At 55.3% G+C, this 20,140-nt stretch overlaps 1 protein-coding gene across 2 annotated transcripts in view; it reads right to left on the bottom strand.

Annotated features, from left to right (window-relative positions):
• The window catches only part of LOC122392858 (DIS3-like exonuclease 2), a 61,724-nt gene that overhangs the window by 7,026 nt on the left and 34,558 nt on the right, over positions 1–20,140 (bottom strand). For both annotated transcript variants that reach the window (XM_043388184.1, XM_043388185.1), the window contains exons 4-8: positions 5,602–5,887; positions 3,870–3,923; positions 2,990–3,091; positions 777–1,928; positions 258–490 (exon numbers count right to left, since the gene is read on the bottom strand). In XM_043388184.1, coding sequence (XP_043244119.1) covers positions 258–490; positions 777–1,928; positions 2,990–3,091; positions 3,870–3,923; positions 5,602–5,887 — 1,827 coding nt within the window. The remainder of the gene's footprint in view (positions 1–257; positions 491–776; positions 1,929–2,989; positions 3,092–3,869; positions 3,924–5,601; positions 5,888–20,140) is intronic.

Raw genomic sequence — 20,140 nt, 5'->3', positions numbered from 1 at the left:
TACACATTAGGCCCGAATAGGACAAGCTCCCCAGGACGATAAATGAGCAATTACGTAAGGGTCAGTTGAAGGCACACTGACAAGTGACGACTTTGTTCCCGAAATGACAATGAAACTCGCTCCTAAAATTCATCATATTCATACCCAAATCCCATCACACCAACCACATCGGATCACATACTTCCTCCCTGATCCGTTCCAACCATAAAACATCCCCGTCCCATCAAAACGCTCCCTCACCATGCGCCCTCACTCACCCCCTGGCGAAGCCGGGCTCGGTCCACTCGGTGATCTCGGCCATGAAGAGTGTGCGCGCATACAGCTGCGGCTGCTGGAAAAAGTCGGCCGGACAGTCGGCGGCGGCTACCTTCAGTCGGGGCACGCGGTGGTCGCGCGGCGCGAACATGGCCTGGTGGCGACTGCCGTCCGGGAACTGGCGCAGCTCGCCTACCGCGCGCCGAGGGTGTTTCGGCTCCACAATGTGCACCACCTGACGAAGGAGGCACGCAGGGTCAACATCATGGGTCAATTTCAGGGAGAGATGCTATCAGAACAGACGAATCAGTCAGCTTCCAGTGTACGGGTGAAAGGGTACGGCACGGATAAGACTCAATATTTAGTGCGTATCATTAGCCAGTGCATTGCTGGACAAAATGCGTCTAGAGCGGATTTTGCATCCCATCTCATCTCAATCCATCTCTCTTTCCTTTCTCCGTATCTCTCCCCTCTCTATCTCTCTTCTCTCCCAACCTTCCCCTCCCCGCTTATCAGCCCACCTTAGCCGTTCGCTGTACGAAGCGTCCCCACTCGGGGTGTGCCAGTGCCCGCTCCACCGTTACACCCAGTGCACTGCCGTCCTTGGGCTTCTCCTTCTGTTTGTCGTTCTTCTGGTGCCGGTTGGGCGTAGCACCATGCTGGTGATGGTGGTGGTGTTGGTGATGATGCTGATGGTGATGTAGGTGGTGATGATGAGTTCCCGGCGTCCGTGGAGTACCAGGAGTGCCGGGAGTGCCACCCTCCGCTGTCTCTCCAGCCGTGGCCAAGTGCTGCGCCTTCTTCTTCAGCGGACGGCGGCTACGTTTCTTTGCCGAGGACGGCTCTGAACTCCCTGCTCCGTCCTCAGTACAATCATCCACATATTCATCCGCATCTTCCGTGCATTTATCCACACTTTCCACTCGCTCCGTATGTACAACATCGCGGGCCCCCTCAGCGGGGGCGGACTGAGCTCCCTGCTCTTTGGTCTCCACCGCCGAGGGGCCCGGGTTAGTCTCGCTGCTACCGCTACGTTTGGCACTGGCCGCGCCCTGCGTGTCTCTGCGCTCGTCACTCGTCCCGTCGGGAGCCGAGGTCAGGCTGAGGGCGGCCAGCCGCGCCGCCACCGACTCCTGCTGGCGACGCCGGCGGCCGCGGCCGGCGCGGGTGCCCCGGCGGGGCTTCTGCGACCCGTCCTCAGCCGACTGCTCGGCCGGATCCGTCTCCGCTGGACCCGTCTGATCCCCCGCTGTCTCCGCGTCCCCTGAGACACTAGCTGGCTCCGTGGAGCCCGCCTGGCCCGCTGATTCCGCTGAAGGCGCCTCCTTTTCTTCCTTTACCTCCTCTGCTTTCCCTTCCGTCGGCGGTTCGATCGTCACCGACTCGACCACGATATCATCGGACTCCTCTCCGCTATCGCCACCAACCGGCCCGTCAGGCACGGCCTTCTGCGGCGCAGGGTCGCTCTCGGCGGGTGCTTCCTTCTTCAAATCATTCTCAGAACCAGCTGTGTGTCCGGAGCCGAGTCTCAGGGGACGCGGAAAGCGCTCGGGCAGAATCTCGTCCAGCTTGGGGGCGTACTTCTGCAGGATCTCGTCGGAGCCGTACAGCGTCTCCAGGTCGGAGACGGTGCCATTGGTGACGAGATGAGTGACGAGCGCGTTCTCAGATACCTGCGGGCCGCGAACAAAGACGAATAGTTAACGGAGAAGGGTGGGTCAGGTTTGGTTTATTGGGGCTTTAGGGCACGCCGACTGCAGTGGTCATTTTGCAGGTGGGTGGGTCGTGTGCCAGGACAGTTAACTCGTTATGAAAACAAAATCAACACATTATGCTGAATCCTTGGCTGGTACTTGTTGACCTTCTTCAATATGAGCCGAATACAAAGTGCAATGCAAATCAGCCGGTAATCAGAGACAGTCAAACAGTCGACATCAAACAGGAAGTCGTCAGAGGACAAACAGAGGTGTGAAGGCGTGGCGCCGGAGCCTGAAGAGCATCAACCCCAGCCCGGCCTCGGCATCTTTGTGTTCTGTATATGTATGAAGCATGTTTATTGTGTAACCCGATGCATATTGATAGACGCGTAACCATTCATCCATGTTGCCGCAGGTTGTAGATATACCCAGCCTTATCCAGTGGTGCTGACTGCTGTGGCGAGTGCGGCTTTGTTGACACCCTGCTGTGCCAATGATGACTGCTGAGAGATTCTGAGCGACTGTGGCAATATGAGAGCTGTGAGAATTAACTCGCCTTCAAGTCCACTCGTTCGGCGGCCTTAGTTTAACGACCACTCCATCGGCGTGACTGATCCTGGGAACCCATGACTGCGTTTGAGTCTGTGACTGTGGTGCTGTGATCTTGTGAGACTGTGGCTCTCAGTGCTCGGTACTCACCCTCCACTCACTCGGTGGCCGCAGTTGAACGGCCACCACATCGCCGTGACTGTGTTCCTGTGACTGTTAGTCTGTGACTGTGAGGCTGTGTTCCTGTCTGCGGTAATCAGTACTCACCCCCCACTCATTCGGCGGCCGCTGCTGAACGGCCACCACATCACCGTGCCTGAGTGACTGTGAGGCTGTGTTCCTGTGACTGTGAGCCCACGACAACGGTACTCAGTACTTACCCTCCATTAATTCGGCGGCCGTACCTGAACGGCCCCCACATCGCCGTGACTGTGTCATGTGACTGTGTGTCTGCAACTGTGAGCCTGTATCTGTATGAGTCCACTTACCCTCCATTCATTTGGCGGCCGCAACTGTACGGCCACCACATCGCCGTGCAGGCCCCGGTTGCGATCACGGACTCCGCCAACGTAGATGTCCGTCAGACCGTCCTGGGGGGACACACAGAGGTCAGGTCACGGGGTCATACTTAGGTCAGCAGCGGGAGGTCAGAGGCGCGGGGATCCTGAACAAGCCAAACTGCAGAACGGATAGGCACTGTGCAAATGGAATTTTACTTTGCTGTTTATGAAATCTAACCGGTAGATTGATACTCACATGTTATCAACCAAGTTTCAGTTACATATATTTTAGCAAATCGAATAACTTTTACATCAGGAAAGTATTTGCGTTTAACTAATCTGTGCAGCGGGAAGCGTGCGAGCGTTATCGGTTGGTTAGCGTTAGCAGTGTCAGCCCAGTGTGAGCCCCCTCCCCCATCCACCCCCTCATTCGGACACAGTGAGTTGAGTGCTATTTACACTTTACAGAGCCTTAATCACGCATTTACCGATACCCCTGTATGCATTGCGTAGATAGCCGAGCAGGTTTGGCGTCCGGAGCACACAAAACTATCGCTCAAATACTAACATGTAAACAGGAAGTAAGCTCAACGAAATCAAGGCTGCACAATTCACAGGTGATTCGTATATACCCAATTGCGGGAGATTTGTAGACAATATACGTGTCTAAAGCTCCCAGCTACATTTGCTAGCTGTGCCAGTATAAGGTGCATTGGTTATTGATACGTTCTACCTTCCCAGCTAGGGTTAGCGGCCAGAACTACCGTGCGTTGGCGTCCACAGCAGTAGTGGGGTTAGTGGATTAGTGTGTGGAAATAGACAGAGCCGAGCGGAGGGAAAATACCAATGGAAATATACCGAGATTTACCGGCGCGCTGATATAGGCGTCTTTGTAGCTCTTTGGGTTGATCCGCAACACACCCTGGAACAAAACACAGAGAAAAGTCAGAATCCGGGGATATCTAACGAAATCTAGGGACATATCAGGCGAGCCTATGAAACCCGAGACACCTATTTGCCACTTAGCAACATCGGTCTTTTGAGACGTAAGTCGTCCATATTCAGTGGCTAAGAATATAATTATGAGACAATGATAATTGAACACCGAATATGGTGCCGATTCACTAAAGTCGGCAACGCCATTTAGGGAACCAAAGTGACGAATATGTACAATTATTGCAACGCTGAGCGCAAGCATTAAGGCGGGTTTTTACGTTTGAGCCGAAGGAACATGATAAGTCAATTACACAATGTCCGCCTACGCAGAACGGGGTACGGTTCATGTCAAGCTCGGTATGTCGCAGCGACAAGTGTCAGACAAGGAACGGATCGCGTCAGATTACGCCGCACTCACGTCTCCCTCGCCACAAAAGGAGCCGGGCCCGTATCAGAGCCATGTAACGCACATAACATACTGGCACAACATATGCAAAGGATGGGGACCTAACACTTCGAGGAATCAAAGGAGCACGTAGAAGTTAGCATTAAACATTACACGATCTTACAATCTTATACTGAAAGCACCAATGTCATATCAGTAAACCTCGTAACTTTTTAAATATCAGTGCGACTGTGAAATTCATTTTGACATGTTTTCTAACTTCTGCAGTGGGCATCAGATACCGGTCCTAGCTTCTGCAACTTCTGCAAAGATTTCCCCAGTTCAGTTCGCTCCTTTAACTCCCGCGAGTAAAACTTGACCAACTGCGACTTACACAACTAAACCACAGACCATAAACGGCTGGGCATCCGATAAGACTGGCAAGTCGTGTTCAACAAAGGTCCGTGTCGCACAGAGTTTCACGGTAAATTACACCCCTGAACGCATAACACAGCTACGGATAAGACGAGGGCTACACACAACACTGGAATGGGGACTGCAAAGCGGGTATAAAGTAGGAGAGGTAACTCATATTGCCACCGGTTTATAAGCACGTCTGCATATATCCTTCGCTTGACATTTCACGTACGAGTCATCACAGGTCATAGTGTCACACAACAGGCCACATCAGTGACAATGGTGACCAGGCTCTGACAAAGGACAAAGCTAAACAGAGTTGACTCAGTGACTACGATATCCGATGGGCACGGCTAGTCACAATGGGTGCCCGGTAGCCACACTAGCAATAGGGGAACACGTCGAATGACATTGGCCGCATTTGTGCAACATTGAGCAACACATCTCCCATCCAAGACCCCCTTCCCCACATTTCCAAGTCATTCGTAGTCTCCAGGTAACCTATCCCTCCACCCAGTACCTACCTCCCCCTTCAGCTCTGGGTCACTCGCCAGCCGTCCCATCTATCGCCCCATCATCAGCGGCCCGCCCCTGGCCCGTCAGAGGCCAGCCATAAGGTGATTGACAGACACTGGCACCAATTAGCGCTGCCGGTAATCCAGCTGTTTTATCGATCACAAAAACAAGGTCGGCGAAGAACCACCATCAACGAAAAACATTAAATACCTTCTTTCAGCTCAAGATTATTCAGCTCGGTCTAGCAATCATTCGGAGAAAGTCGTTAGATTACAAAACAGGGCAGACAAGGATGTCTCTGCCTCAGTATGCCTCAGGCTAAGCTGCGAAGGTCATAGATTCTCACCTCAACCAGCTGACCCTTCTTCAGTCCCTGCTGCACGTCGAAGATGGTGGCGTACTCCTCGAAGCCCTTCAGGCTGTCCCTCTGCGTCGTGCCGTGGCGCAGGTGTTGCACCGAGTGGCGCGCGTGCGGCGTCCCGTGGCGCGGCTGCGGCGTGCCGTGACGCGAGTGCGGCGTGCCGCGGCGCGACTGCGGCGTACCCTGGCGCGACTGCGGCGTTCCCTGACGCGGCCGGTTGTTCTGACGCGACTGGCCCGATGAGCGAGTGTTGACCGATTCCAGGCTGTCACTGAAAACGAACAAACGACGACAATCAGATAAGACAGAAGCTAATACATGACACAATATCACTTATGCTGGACACTGACAAACTAACAGTTTCGAGTTTCAGTGACTGACATTGTTACTTGAGGTCTCCGGGCCGGCGCACCGCCGGCGCCCACTATACTGTGCTTTGGCTGATAATGATCGATCCCTCGTTGGCGCTGCCGCCACCGAGTTCACGACGAATAGGTAGGAAAAAGAGGAGGGGAGAAAAAAAAAATATGGAGTAGGTCCCTGTGTCGCAGCGTCACTCCTCTCCTCTCGCGGTCGCGGCCGCTCCCCGACTGAGCTCCCCATGTTATTGCCCGCCCGTCCTGTTTGCGGTCCCCCGGCTCAGTGCCGCCGGTCGCGGCTGGAGCCCTCAACGGGTCTTATCGGCGGCGGCCGATAAGTGGTCATTGAGGTCTCCGGGCCGGCGCACCGCCGGCGCCCACTATACTGTGCTTTGGCTGATAATGATCGATCCCTCGTTGGCGCTGCCGCCACCGCCAAACCCGCCAAACGGAGAACCCGTCGCAACACGAGGGCAATCGACACCCCGGAAACACCAGGGCAGCGTGACTCGAGGGATCTTGTTCTTGTGCTCAACATGAAGTTGCAAGAGTGTCTTTCGAAATGGCTAAAAGCAGCTGGCTGGTCAGCTTTATGCAAACGGCACCGCTATATATAAGTAAAGGTGATAATAGCATGTGGGATGCCCAAGCAGATACTTAAAGCGCCGAATACCTAATAAGCATGAACATTACGGTCACTTGGGTGAAACATCAATAACCAAATCGTTCAAACGCCATCAGCACGTTCTTACGTGAAACCGCCTGGGGATATCCAGTGATACGCCGTAACTCGCGGGACAAGGAAAAGTCCGCTACTTGGGACGTCACACGACGAAGCGGCTCGCCGAGGGACACGCTGACACAGGGCAGGCCACGCCACCAACCTGACCTAACCCACCAGGGCATTGTCGAGCGGACCCCTGCTAGACCAAGTCACCGAACGGACCGAACATGCCAGGCCCTGGCCGCCCGGACCTTGTCAGGTCACGCCACTCACCGAACCGCCCGAAGTTCCCAGGTCGGTCGCCGTCCGGGCCTCCGCCAGGGCACGTCACCGGACTAATCTAACTCCAGTTAATGGCCACGCCACTCGCCCCAGGTCATTGCCGTTCGGACCCCTGCCAGACCACGCCACTTACCGTACGAACTGACCTTACTCTTCAGGTCATGTCGAGCGGGCAAGGCCATGCCACCGAACCGATCCAGATTCCAAGGCATGCCGTCCGGGCCCCTGTCAGGCCACGCCACCCACCGAACTGACCTAACTCCCAGGTCAGTCGCCGTCCGAGCTCCTGACAGGTCATATCACTCACCCAACTGGCCTGGCCTACCTGATCATACGCCGGTCGGACCTCTACCAGGTTACGTCACCGAACTGACCTAACTTCCCCCGACCTCCTTGTCCCAGACCACTGGCGTGTTCCAGGCCTCCACCCCCGGGCGATAGATCGGAGCGGGTACCTACCGTCTCAACAGCCGTAATAGGCGCCGCTCTCGTGCCGCTGTCCCATCTCCTCCCCCCCCCCCCCCCCCCTGGCCGGCCGAGCCCAGCGAAGGCACGCCGCGTTTGGCCGCGGTGCCGCCTGGGGCGCTCCGTCGCTCCCCCTACAGGCATATGACACTCGCTCCGAGCCCGCCGAGCCTGCCGGCGGGCGCCGGCCCGAAGTCCGCAGCTATATGGGACACTCCAAAGTCAGTCACGTGACACCCCCCACCAGGCGCGAGGTGCCCAGACGCGTGTCCCAGAGAGTGTCCCGACCGACGCCGAGGGCCGACCTGCCATAAAAGGGGCCAACGGTCATAACCAGCTGTAAGCAGCGGCCCGCTCGCGTCACCGCTGCCCGTTGACGCCCAGCGGCCGGCGCTGGGCCAATGAGAACAGCGATCCCAGTGCCGGCGGTGCTCCGCCCGCCGCCTCGGCACTCCCACGACGCGGCCGCTTGGAGGGGGGGGGGGCATCCCGATCGCTAATGGCCGAGCCCACGGGCGATGAAGGCATCTCACTGCTGCCAGCGGCTGCTAGGTACTGGCCGCTGCCAGTCCCCCCGACTCAACATATGTCCAGGGGCACATCACTGTTACACGGGGGCCACCCATGGCCGGGAGCCCGGTCCACCCGCTCGCCACCACGACGGTCCGTATTGTCTCAGGACTGTCATACTCGTCCCGCCTTCCCTTCCCCCCGCCCCCCCCCCCCCTCCTCCCGGCCGACCGTCCAAGCCCAACGAGGGCGGCGACCCCGCCGAGCCGCCGCGCCGCGGCCGACCCGGCGCGGCGGTCCCCGACGGTCATATAACACGTCCCGCGCCGCCCCGGTCGGCGCCGAATACGGCCTGCCATAAAGGACACCGTCGCTCATAAACCAGCTGTGGACACAAACCAGCGGATCCCGAGACGGTGACACGCCGTCTGCGGCGTGCCGCGCCCGTTGATGGACGCCCGCTTGCGCCGCAGCCAGCGTCCGCCGCTGGGCCGCTCTGGCCGGGTCGTGTGAGAATTTTCCCCCAGCCCCCTCGTCGGGTCAGGCCACTATTCTGGCGCAGTCCAGACCAGCCGGTAAGCCACCACGGCCAACCCGGCAGCCACCAGGCCGGTTGGTCATCTGGCGTTACCAGGCCAGCCGCCTCAACCGATCCATTACCACGTAAGCCGGGGCGTTATCCGATCACCCGCCGCGGTGACCTATGGCCCGCTCGCCCACCGGCCGGACCAGTTCCCAGGTCAGGGCCGCTGCGACCGCTGCCAGGCCACGCACCGAACTGACCTAACATTACCAGGCCATGTCGCTCAGACCCCTCCGTGTCGCCCGCCGTACTGACCTCTCATTCCCAGGTCCGTCGCCGATCCGGCCCCTGCCAGGTCTACCGAACTGACCTAACAATCCCAGGTCAGTTTCCGAGCCCGTCTATGGTAAGCCACGCGCCGCTGAAGTAACATTTCTCTGTAACCGGCCTCACCGAACCGGCCTCAGCCCGAACTGGCCTCTGCCAGGCCACTGACCTAACATTCCCAGGTCCGTCGCCGAGCCCAAGTCAGTCACCGAACCGTTCCGGCCGAGCCGGCCTCGCCGAACCGGCCTCTGTCCGCACCGGCCTCTGCCAGGCCTCGTACCGAGCTGACCTAATATTCCCAGGTCAGACGCTGAACCGACCTCGCCAACCGGCCTCTGTCCGCACCGGCCTCGCCGAACCGGCCTCCGTCCGCACCGGCCTCACCGGACCGGCCTCACCGAACCGGCCTCTGTCCGCACCGGCGCCGTCACTCCGCCGCGCCGGCGACTGTCGCAGCTAACGCAGGCAAACACCCCCGGACCGGTCCGAGTGCCCGTCAGTCGTCACCCCGGGCCGGTCCACAGCGCCCGTCCAAACAAGTCGGCGGGCACCCCCGCGGGACCCAGGCCGACGCCCCAGAAACCGCCCCGCGCGTGTCAACACCGGCGCCGCGCGGACGTGAGACCGCTGCCCCGCAACCCCCCCCCCCCCAGGCCGGCCGCCACGTGGACGGGAGAGATAGAGAGAGAGAGAGAGAGAGAGAGAGAGAGAGAGAGAGAGAGAGAGAGAGAGAGAGAGAGAGAGAGAGAGAGAGAGAGAGAGAGAGGGAGAGAGAGAGAGGGCGATAACGTCTTGCGGAGCGTGAAATACAAGACGCTTCGGTTCGGCACGAACTCCGACCCGGGCAGAAGCGTGAGCACGACCACGCCGGTCCCGCCGCGTGCACGGCCAACAGCACGGACCCGGGCGACAGTTCCGCACTGACTCCTGCAATACGACCCAAGTCGGTGATTGCATAGCCCCCCCCCGGCCAGCGCCACCGCGCGCGCGCCACGCAATCCGACCCAAGTCGACGATTGCATAGCCTCCATCCAGCGCCACCGCGCGCGCGCCTTGCAAATCGACCCAAGTCGACGATTGCCTGCCTCCGTCCAGCGCCGCCGCGCGCGCGCCTTGCGATCCGACCCGAGTCGACGATGCGTGCCTCCACCCCCCCCCCCCCGCCAGCGCCACCGCGCGCGCGCCAGCAATTCGCCCCAAGTCGACGATTGCATAGCCTCCATCCGGCGCCACCGCGCGCGCGCCAGCAATGCGACCCAAGTCGACAATTGCATAGCCTCCATCCAGCGCCGCCGCGCGCGCGCCTGCAACTCGACCCAAGTCGACAATTGCATCCGCCGCTTACCTGCCATGCAATTCGACCCAAGTCGACAATTGCATAGTCTCCATCCAGCGCCGCCGCGCGCGCTCCTGCAACTCGACCCAAGTCGACAATTGCATCCGCCACTTACCTTGCCATGCAATTCGACCCAAGTCGACAATTGCATGGCGCGCCAGCAATTCGACCCAAGTCGACAATTGCATAGCCTCCATCCAGCGCCGCCGCGCGCGCGCCTGCAACTCGACCCAAGTCGACAATTGCATCCGCCGCTTACCTGCCATGCAATTCGACCTAAGTCGACAATTGCATAGCCTCCATCCAGCGCCGCCGCGCGCGCTCCTGCAATTCGACCCAAGTCGACACTTGCATCCGCCACTTACCTTGCCATGCAATTCGACCCAAGTCGACAATTGCATGGTGCGCCAGCAATTCGACCCAAGTCGACAATTGCATCCGCCGCTTACCTGCCATGCAATTCGACCCAAGTCGACAATTGCATAGCCTCCATCCAGCGCCGCCGCGCGCGCTCCTGCAACTCGACCCAAGTCGACAATTGCATCCGCCACTTACCTTGCCATGCAATTCGACCCAAGTCGACAATTGCATGGCGCGCCAGCAATTCGACCCAAGTCGACAATTGCATAGCCTCCGTCCAGCGCCGCCGCGCGCGCGCCTGCAACTCGACCCAAGTCGACAATTGCGTCCGCCGCTTACCTGCCATGCAATTCGACCCAAGTCGACAATTGCATAGCCTCCATCCAGCGCCGCCGCGCGCGCTCCTGCAATTCGACCCAAGTCGACAATTGCATCCGCCACTTACCTTGCCGTGCAATTCGACCCAAGTCGACAATTGCATAGCGCGCCAGCAATTCGACCCAAGTCGACAATTGCATAGCCTCCATCCAGCGCCGCCGCGCGCGCGCCTGCAACTCGACCCAAGTCGACAATTGCGTCCGCCGCTTACCTTGCCATGCAACTCGACCCAAGTCGACAATTGCATAGCCTCCATCCAGCGCCGCCGCGCGCGCGCCTGCAATCCGACCCAAGCCGACAATTGCATGCCTCCCCAACGCCACCGCGCGCGCCACCTGCGACTCGGCCCCAGCCGCCAGACCCCTGCAATCCGACCCGAGCCGGCGATTGCGTAGCCCCCCCCCCGCCAGCGCCACCGCGCGAGCGCCATGCAATCCGACCCAAGTCGACGATTGCATAGCCTCCATCCAGCGCCGCCGCGCGCGCGCCTGCAAGTCGACCCAAGTCGACAATTGCATAGCCTCCATCCCGCGCCGCCGCGCGCACGCCTGCAAATTCGACCCACGTCGACAATTGTATGCCTCCGCCAGCGCCACCGCGCGCGCCACCTCGCAACTCGGCCCCGGCCGCCACTTGCCTTGCCCCCCCCCCCGGCGCCCGCCGCCCCCCCCCCCGGCGCCCGCGGCCTCCCTACCGCCGCGTACCCCCTGCCCGCACCCGTGTTGCTTCCCCGCCCCGCAGCCTATCGCTGCGCCCACCTGCCACCGGTCATCCTGCTGTCCGCCACCTATCTCCATTGTCGTTGTCCTGTTGTTCGATCCACTAGGCCAAGTATCCGCCGTGCACACCGTGCAACACTCAACCGGCGTCTCCTAAGCCAGAGCACTGTTCTCCGCACTTCCATCACAAATATGGAGTAGGTCCCTGTGTCGCAGCGTCACTCCTCTCCTCTCGCGGTCGCGGCCGCTCCCCGACTGAGCTCCCCATGTTATTGCCCGCCCGTCCTGTTTGCGGTCCCCCGGCTCAGTGCCGCCGGTCGCGGCTGGAGCCCTCAACGGGTCTTATCGGCGGCGGCCGATAAGTGGTCAATCACTGATTTGAGTGTCAGTGATATAATAATTGGCGAAGGTCGATAAATACTGTAAACATTAAAGCTAATAGAATAAATTATAGACAAACCCAACACTGCTGAAAAGTTGCAGTCATGCCATTACTGGTTTCTATTGTTCTTATAGCATGTGTCAGTCACAGGTGAAACTATCCACGACGTCGTTCACCCGAACAAACACACACTAAACGCAGCCGATTAATCAGCAGTCACACCGGAAAGCCCAAATCCGGCGACACCATCAAAATAGGGTGCGGCACCACCTGTTTCGCCTCGCTGACGCCATCCAATCAGAGTCGAATCCCGCAGCGGCGGATCCAGGGGGGGGGGGCAAAATGGGCATTTGCCCCCCCCCCCCAAACGGCATGATTTTAACATTACGCCTATGGACGATGCATGGAAAGAATCGATAAATTTTTATGGTTTGCCCCCCCCAAACCTCTGAGCTGGATCCGCCTCTGGAATCCCGTGAGGCGCAGAAGAAGCGCACGGCCCGCGGCTGTATAAAACATACCGGGGGAGAGACACGGGCCGATCGGGCCGCGCCTCCAACGGACGTGTTTGGTTTGATTTCACGCGCCTACGGTCGAGGGAATTCCATCTCAACGGCTGTCATCTCTCCCCGGAGGCAGTCGTCTGTCATTTAAACGGCTGTCATTTGCCCAGCTATGCATAGTTCTAAAATCCTACGGCGTCTGTCATCTGCCCAGGCGACTGCCGTCTTTCAGCTGTCATCTTACACTTGTCGGCTGTCATGTCACCACAGACGAAAGCGGGCCGAGCCGGTGCGGCGGAAACCAGCCCCACGTCGTCTGACCATGGATGGGATGGGAGACATGTCACGGCCATCCCTGCCGTTCTCACCAGTGACGTTCAGCTAATGCCGGGCGCTCCGGAAGGGAATTCAGTCATCGCGATCTTCGTCCGTACACAATGAAGTTGAGATTGCTGTGTCAGTCAATCGCATCAGCTTCATGCCTTTCCTATAGCTGAGCCCATCCCGTATCATCCTGTTTGTCGGAAGGTGCGCGACATTCTCTGCGAGCCGATCGAAACAAAACGTCGCACACACGAGTGCGTTCACCCGCACTAGTAACGCAGTTCATCCACCGCTTATGCTGGGCCGAAGTATAAATCCATTCAAGCGTTCCATCGCCTGTTCTGTTTGAACTTTCAACATAGAGAGAGAGAGAGAGAGAGATCATTGTATTAACAGACTCGAAGTCCAATAACATGGTTGGCTCGTACATGAGCAAGGATCACACGTCCCTGAGATGTCAGCTGACGGTCCCACATCCTTTTGTAGGGGGAATATGTATACAAATCACTACCGACAAATTGAGCAATTATACAGTTTTCCGACTTTTCGATGCGTTTAATAAAGCCATAGGCCGACTTCCTGAACATGATGTCAATATTGTCAATGCCTTCGCAGGCGTACATAGCTGATGCACTGGAAAACTTATCATACCCAAAAAATAGTCTAACCGCGTTGTTAAGACAAACCTTGAACTTACGAAACACAGAGACATTGTAAGCTCGCCACAAATGCACACAATATACATTCGCACAGTACGATGAAAAAAGATACCTTTTCACAGAGTACGAACACATTGCAAATTTTCGTAACAGAGAGTTTGTCCTACAGCATAGCAAACGATATTGCTGTCGAATTTCTACATTATCTGATGAGTCATCAGACATTTGAAAACCGAGGTACCTATATTGGCTAACATAGCTTAGTGTTGAGCCACACAAAACAAACTTGGGCAAGATCATGTTTTTAAAACATTTTGGTCGCAACGCCATGCACACAGTCTTTTTCGTATTGAAAATCACATCATGCTCTACCGAGAAACGTTCGCACGTGTCTAGCAGAGTATGAAGTCCATAGGGAGTGGGTGACATTAGCACAACATCATCAGCGTAGGCCAAGTGGTTCAGGCTTCCCAAATATCGGCATCCAACACCAGTTTTGTCGAGTTCATTGGATAACGAATCAATGTAAAGATTAAACAGAAAAGGAGATAATATGCCTCCCTGTCTTACCCCATTTGTAACGGTGAATCCGTCTGTAACACAGCTCCCCCACTGAATATGGAACAACTGTGAACGATACCACGCAACTAGTAATTTAACGATACTTAAGTCCATACCCCTACTCAAAAGCTTATCAAAAAGCTTCCAATGGTTGACCCTATCAAAGGCTTTACTCGCATCTAGGTAGCAAAGAAACACTGGGCTGTTGTTACGAAGGTAATAGTCAGAAATTTCTTTCACTGCATAGATAGCCATATCAGTTCCATGGCCACGCTTAAAGCCAAATTGGTGATCACTGCTCCGTAGACAATCCCTGCTTCGGTTCAAAATGATAACTTCAAATAATTTCGAGGCAACGCTAGCTAATGCAATGGGCCTGTAGTTATTTTTATCAGACAGGGAACCAGCCTTGTCTTTCAAGATAGGAACCAGAACAACCTTTGTGAAAGCGCTAGGTAAATATCCATGCTGAAGCATCATTGAAAAACAGAGAGATAAATGAATCGCACATGACTGACCGGCGAGCTTAAAGTGTTCTGCGCACAGGCCATCATGACCTGCACATCTACCAGACGTCAATTCTGGTAGAGCATTTACAACTTCTTGCACCGAAATGGCTTTTGGCTCGATCAGCTCTGCATCAAGTCTTGACAGTACAGAATCTTTCAGGGTCTCACCAGTAACGGAATTTAGAATGCAGGAAAAGTGTTCTTTCCAGAGACCTGCGATACGATCAGACCCACTTACACCTCCCACCGTACATGACAGCTGTGGGGAAGGGTTCATCTTTTTCACTTCCTTCCAGAAAGAGGCACTATCACGACGATCCTTCATTAACTTATCCGCCAGGGATTTGGCCCGAAGATCCTTTTCATTCTTCACACACCATCGTAGTGAGTATTTAAAACGAGATTTGGCTAAGCGCAGCTGATCATAAATATAACCATCCCTAGGTTTACCAAGAACTGCCCACAGACAGTAAATATCCCCCAGCGTTGAATGGGCTTTCTGGACATTTTCATTCCACCCTGGAATCACTTTTTGGCCGTTGCGAACGAATTTAGAAATGCTTACGTGGGATGCTTCAGTTAAGCATGATATAATCTCTGCATAGTACTGGTCGATGGCTTCACAATGCTCAGCACAAGATGCATTGTTACAATATAAAACATTATATGGAACACGGATATCACTGAGCCTGTCGTTGACGCATGACAAGAACAAATCTAGCTGTCTCTGTTCAAGGGCTGACCAGTCAACTGTCCATTTGCCATCTTTAGCATTAAGTTCTTCTTGAACATGCATGGGCGTTGTAGGCAAATTTAGAACAGCTGTCATGGGGAAATGATCAGAGCTAGCCAGATGATACGAAATAACAATGCTATCAATCAGCTCAAACGCACTTTTAGGGCACACTACATGATCGAGCCAAGATTCGGTTCCGTGTCCATCATTGATGTGAGTTACAGAGCCTTTTTCGAGAAACACTGTGTCAGCTATAATTAGCTCGGATTCATTACAAAACGCTTTTAGCTCCCGGCCAAATGACGATTGTTTCTCCACATCAGCATTTAAATCTCCAAATATATAGACAAATGGGGAATCGAAATCTTCAACGATGCTTCTTATCTTTCCAAGACAAAAAACAAAGTCTTCAAAGTTTTGCTCGGCATTATACGGAAGATACGTACCAACCAGCAAAATTGTTAAATGGTCAAAGTGGCACTCCAATCCCACTATCCTATCGTCGTCAAAAGTAATTGGTTTTACTCTGTCTGCCAGGCATTTCCTCCACAAGACTGCTACTCCACCATACGGACGCCCTAGAAATATCCGATCATTTGCGTCCATTGATGATATTCCTAACGACATAAAATCAGGATGGATGCCGTTAAGACTTGGGAGGTCTGAGGGGAATAACCAATGCTCCTGTAGGAAAACTATATCCGAGTTGTCACAAAGCAATTTAACCCCTCCGGCGTTGCGTTTCGATGACCTACAATTATATGTGCTAATCCTCATACAATTTATAGCTAAAAAGGATGTCACAGAGCATAAAAACAGAAGCAGAATACCCCACAGTAACACGTTACGGATCATTCGGTCAGAGTCCTCGGAGCTACAGACATGGCAGGATCGGACTTCTTGTTAAAGAAGCGCCGAATGAGCAGGCCCTCCGCCCATATTTCTGGGTTCAATACATCATCCACCGTTGGATTGGTCAACTCGAGACGGTATGACTGATACGACTCGTATCTCGTCTGCAATTTGGTAGCCACAACCTCCTCTGCACCAGTCTGCTCTTTAGCGTAGAGTTCCACGGCTTTATCGTCCGTGCCAGGGGGAAGCCTGGACACAAACAGAGATACACGCTTTACTGATTTTACGGCAGAGATCACACTCGACTTTTGAAGGCCCACTACACTCTTTTTAGTGGTAGTGAGCTTGCCAGATGCTGAAGCTGTTGGAGGCTTACCTCTCTTGGCCCTATTCGCCACAGACCAGTTCCCGTCTCCCCCAGTCGTAGGGGCGGCCGCAGCAGCTACCGCAGCATACGTAGCAGCTGCAGGCCCGCGCTGTTGACCCCGTCCTGCCTGCTCCTGCAGTGTGGATTCCGAAGGGTGTCCAGATCTGTGCGCCTCATCTACTGAAGCGCTTCCATCCAGACGGGTGGAAGGTTCCCGCACCGGTTGACTCCGCTGTTCTCGTGCGGAGCTACTTCTCTGGTCGGCAGAATTGTTGGCGAGCACGGTTTCCACTCGTCTTGATGTTTCGACGCTGACTTTGAGGACATCATCGAGCATAGTTTTCATCTGCGACATTTCAGCCTCCATCACCTGCTGTTTGCGCATTAACGCACTGACGTCAATACAGTCGATGGAAATAGGCGGGAGTTTTGCCAAGTCTAGGGCCACAAACTTGGGCAACATTCCCCGATCACACTCCAATGCCATCTTGTAAATGTCTTGAATGTTCAGTTTCTTCTTGTTCTGGCCTCGGCGGTTGCCAGCTTTCAGTGATTCCTCTACGTGGGAACATAAAAGACTCTTTGCTGTCTCAACTTCCTCCTCACTGAAGTTCTCTGCAATCAGTTGCACAAGCGTATCTTGCGGGACACTGTCGATTTTGTTCAAAATGTAGCAGAGAAGCTCATTAATAATGGCAGCCATATCGTTGAAGGTGGACGACGACTAGTGGAACTTAGCTTCTCGACAGATCCACATCAACTACGTCACGTGTTCCAATACCAAAAATGGACAGGAATTCAGGGCATTTCGCACCCAAAGATCTGCGAGAAAACACTTATTATTCTTCTGTCCGGCAAATCTTCAGACAACTAATTCACTCACTATTCTCTGTCTTGATAACAATAAATCAGTTCAGCTTGTGAAGAAGAAAAAGCTGAACAATCTGAACGCATTACCACTGGTGACGGCGTCAAAAACACAATATTTATGCCAACAAAACAGGAGCTCCGCCAAAAGCTGCCATCTCAGTCAGCTGGCAGCAGCTGACCCTACATAGCACGCTGCATCTACCCGTTAGGCAAATATGCACTAACATGACGGCGCTGCTTGTCATCTAACCTGAGCGGAGCGTGGCAGTTCGAGGCTTTCACATCAGTAGCCGAGCTCGACCGAAAATGAACTACCATCTTATTCTTCATCTACGCTCCACACAACTTTTGGAGACTACAGGATGCTTGTTCGGCTGGTCACAACGGACAAAATCGATTAAAAATAGCGGGACGCGGCGCACACTGCGATATCACATCTCAAATGCGCAGTGGGAAGCACCACGACCTCATCTGGTTAGATCTCCTTCCGCCACTGACCATGCTGAGACCTCGGCGAGATTTATTGAAATGCCGAGTGCAGCCGGCAACGACCCTAGCTCAGCAATTAGCCGAGATTAGCTAATGGAAGACGCAGAGATACGGCGACCAGGTCCGCCGCATCAAGGTCAATATCAAGTACACCCTGACCTCCAAAATCGCGACCGAACCGTTAGCTTTCACCTCCTTCAGAATCCAAACTGAAATGTCGCTGGATTTCGTTAGATATTCCCGGGTTCTGACTTTTTCCGTGTTCTGTTCCAGGGTATGCCGCTTTATTTTAGAAATAACCCGCCTCTCAGTAGACTCCGCAGTCCGCACCTCCCCCTTGGCCCTTCCACCCCCTCCCCCCCACCACGCCCCTCACAACGCCATCCAGTATCGTAGTGCCGATACCCAGGGCCGCTCCCACACTGTCCACGGGTGGTTAGCACCGCGGGACGCGCTGTAAGCCCGATCGCTGAGGTGATACGGCCACCGGTAAGGCCGGGAGATCTCATCACTGGATGGTGCTCGGCGGTAGGAGCGGCGCAGTTTAACCTCAAGAGGCTGCGGTCTGAACGGGACTGGACCAGGAGTCTCAGTGCTTTGTTGAGCTGAGAGCTGAGAGCTGAGAGCTGAGAGCTGAGAGCTGAGAGCTGAGAGCTGAGAGCTGAGAGCTGAGAGCTGAGAGCTGAGAGCTGAGAGCTGAGAGCTGAGAGCTGAGAGCTGAGAGCTGAGAGCTGAGAGCTGAGAGCTGAGAGCTGAGAGCTGAGAGCTGAGAGCTGAGAGCTGAGAGCTGAGAGCTGAGAGCTGAGAGCTGAGAGAGAGAGAGAGAGAGAGAGAGAGAGAGAGAGAGAGAGAGAGAGAGAGAGAGAGAGAGAGAGAGAGAGAGAGAGAGAGAGAGAGAGAGAGAGGAGAGAGAGAGAGAGAGAGAGAGAGAGAGAGAGAGAGAGAGAGAGAGAGAGAGAGAGAGAGAGAGAGAGAGGAGAGAGAGAGAGAGAGAGAGAATCACCAATGGATATAGCCACGTGATGGGATCAGTGTCGGAAGTGATCGGTCACAGGCGATCATCGTCTCCAATCCCACTGGAGATTGATCGCAGATAAGCCAGGGACGGGGTTGGGACAAGGGGCAGGCGGACCTGATAGACACAGGTACAGCGGCGTGATAGACGGGACAGATGTGCTGCAGCGATCACAGGAGGAATCAGTGAGTCGTCCCAATCCCCGAGCCAAACATTATTTGTGAATAACGGCGGCACACTTTCAGTTGACTTGTGAATGCGTAAACGGCGGCGGATGGCGCAATAAAGGCAATTTAGGCCTGTTATGACACCCATCTAAAAACATCTGACTTGATCAATGTCGCGTTCGAAAACAGGCGGTCATTTTAGTGGGTGATAATGGAGCGGCTCATCTAGATGTTGGCATGCCGACAGCAATCGCTTGGCCGAAATACGCGGTAATTACTCGTCAAATTCGACAGAAACCGAACTAGGAACAGATCTCGGACCGTCATCTATCCGACGTTCGCCGGGAATACATATAGCTAAATGGACCACCTCACGAACATTACAACACCGGTATTTAGTTGACCACACCGTACCGACCGTTGAGACAGGCCTTTCGTTTTCCTCGATCGCCACACTGGCCGCCGCCCACCTGAATACAAAACAGCGGGCAGTATTGGGAGCTGCCCTAAACCGGTGGTCTCCATTAGTGACCACCCAGTGCCTCCCCGGGAGTCCTCAGTCATCCAGCGGTACCAGACGGGAGGCACGCACACCACCCACTGGTTCTCCACAGGAGGGCACGCACATAACAGGAGCCCTGCAGTCAACACAGCTGCCCGGATACGACTAACTTTCCTATTGGAAAGACGGACACTGAGAGACAGTATTGGTCAGACAGCTCAGCCGATCCCAGGAGCAGCGTGACGGCCGCAGCTCGGTACGTGAGGTGATCGCCCGGCCGCTGCGCTTCCTGATTGATCGACAATGGGAGTCCAGTGGGCGTGGGGCGCGTGCCAGTACATTTAGCGGTGTCAGCGGGTGGCCGGGCACCGATCAGCCAGCGTGGAGCGTCGGTCCAGGCCCGGTCCACCGACCCCGGGTCACACACACACACCCAGGGATTATTGGTATTCTGCAGCGCTGCGGCCGCCGCCCGGCTGCACACACCGGGCTGGCAGTAAACGTCCACTAGGCGGCTCACGGGAGAATCCATCGGTCAGACCCCAGCGGAGTCGGACTGAGTTACTGCCCAGTGCTCACACCGGCCGAGTTACTGCTGATTC

The sequence above is a fragment of the Amphibalanus amphitrite genome, unplaced genomic scaffold, assembly GCF_019059575.1.
Source record: "Amphibalanus amphitrite isolate SeventyFive unplaced genomic scaffold, NRLGWU_Aamphi_draft 000504F_arrow, whole genome shotgun sequence".
NCBI classification, from domain to species: Eukaryota; Metazoa; Arthropoda; class Thecostraca; order Balanomorpha; family Balanidae; genus Amphibalanus; species Amphibalanus amphitrite.
The sequence above is the reverse complement of the archived record's forward strand: the minus strand, read 5'-3'. Positions and strand labels throughout refer to the sequence as shown.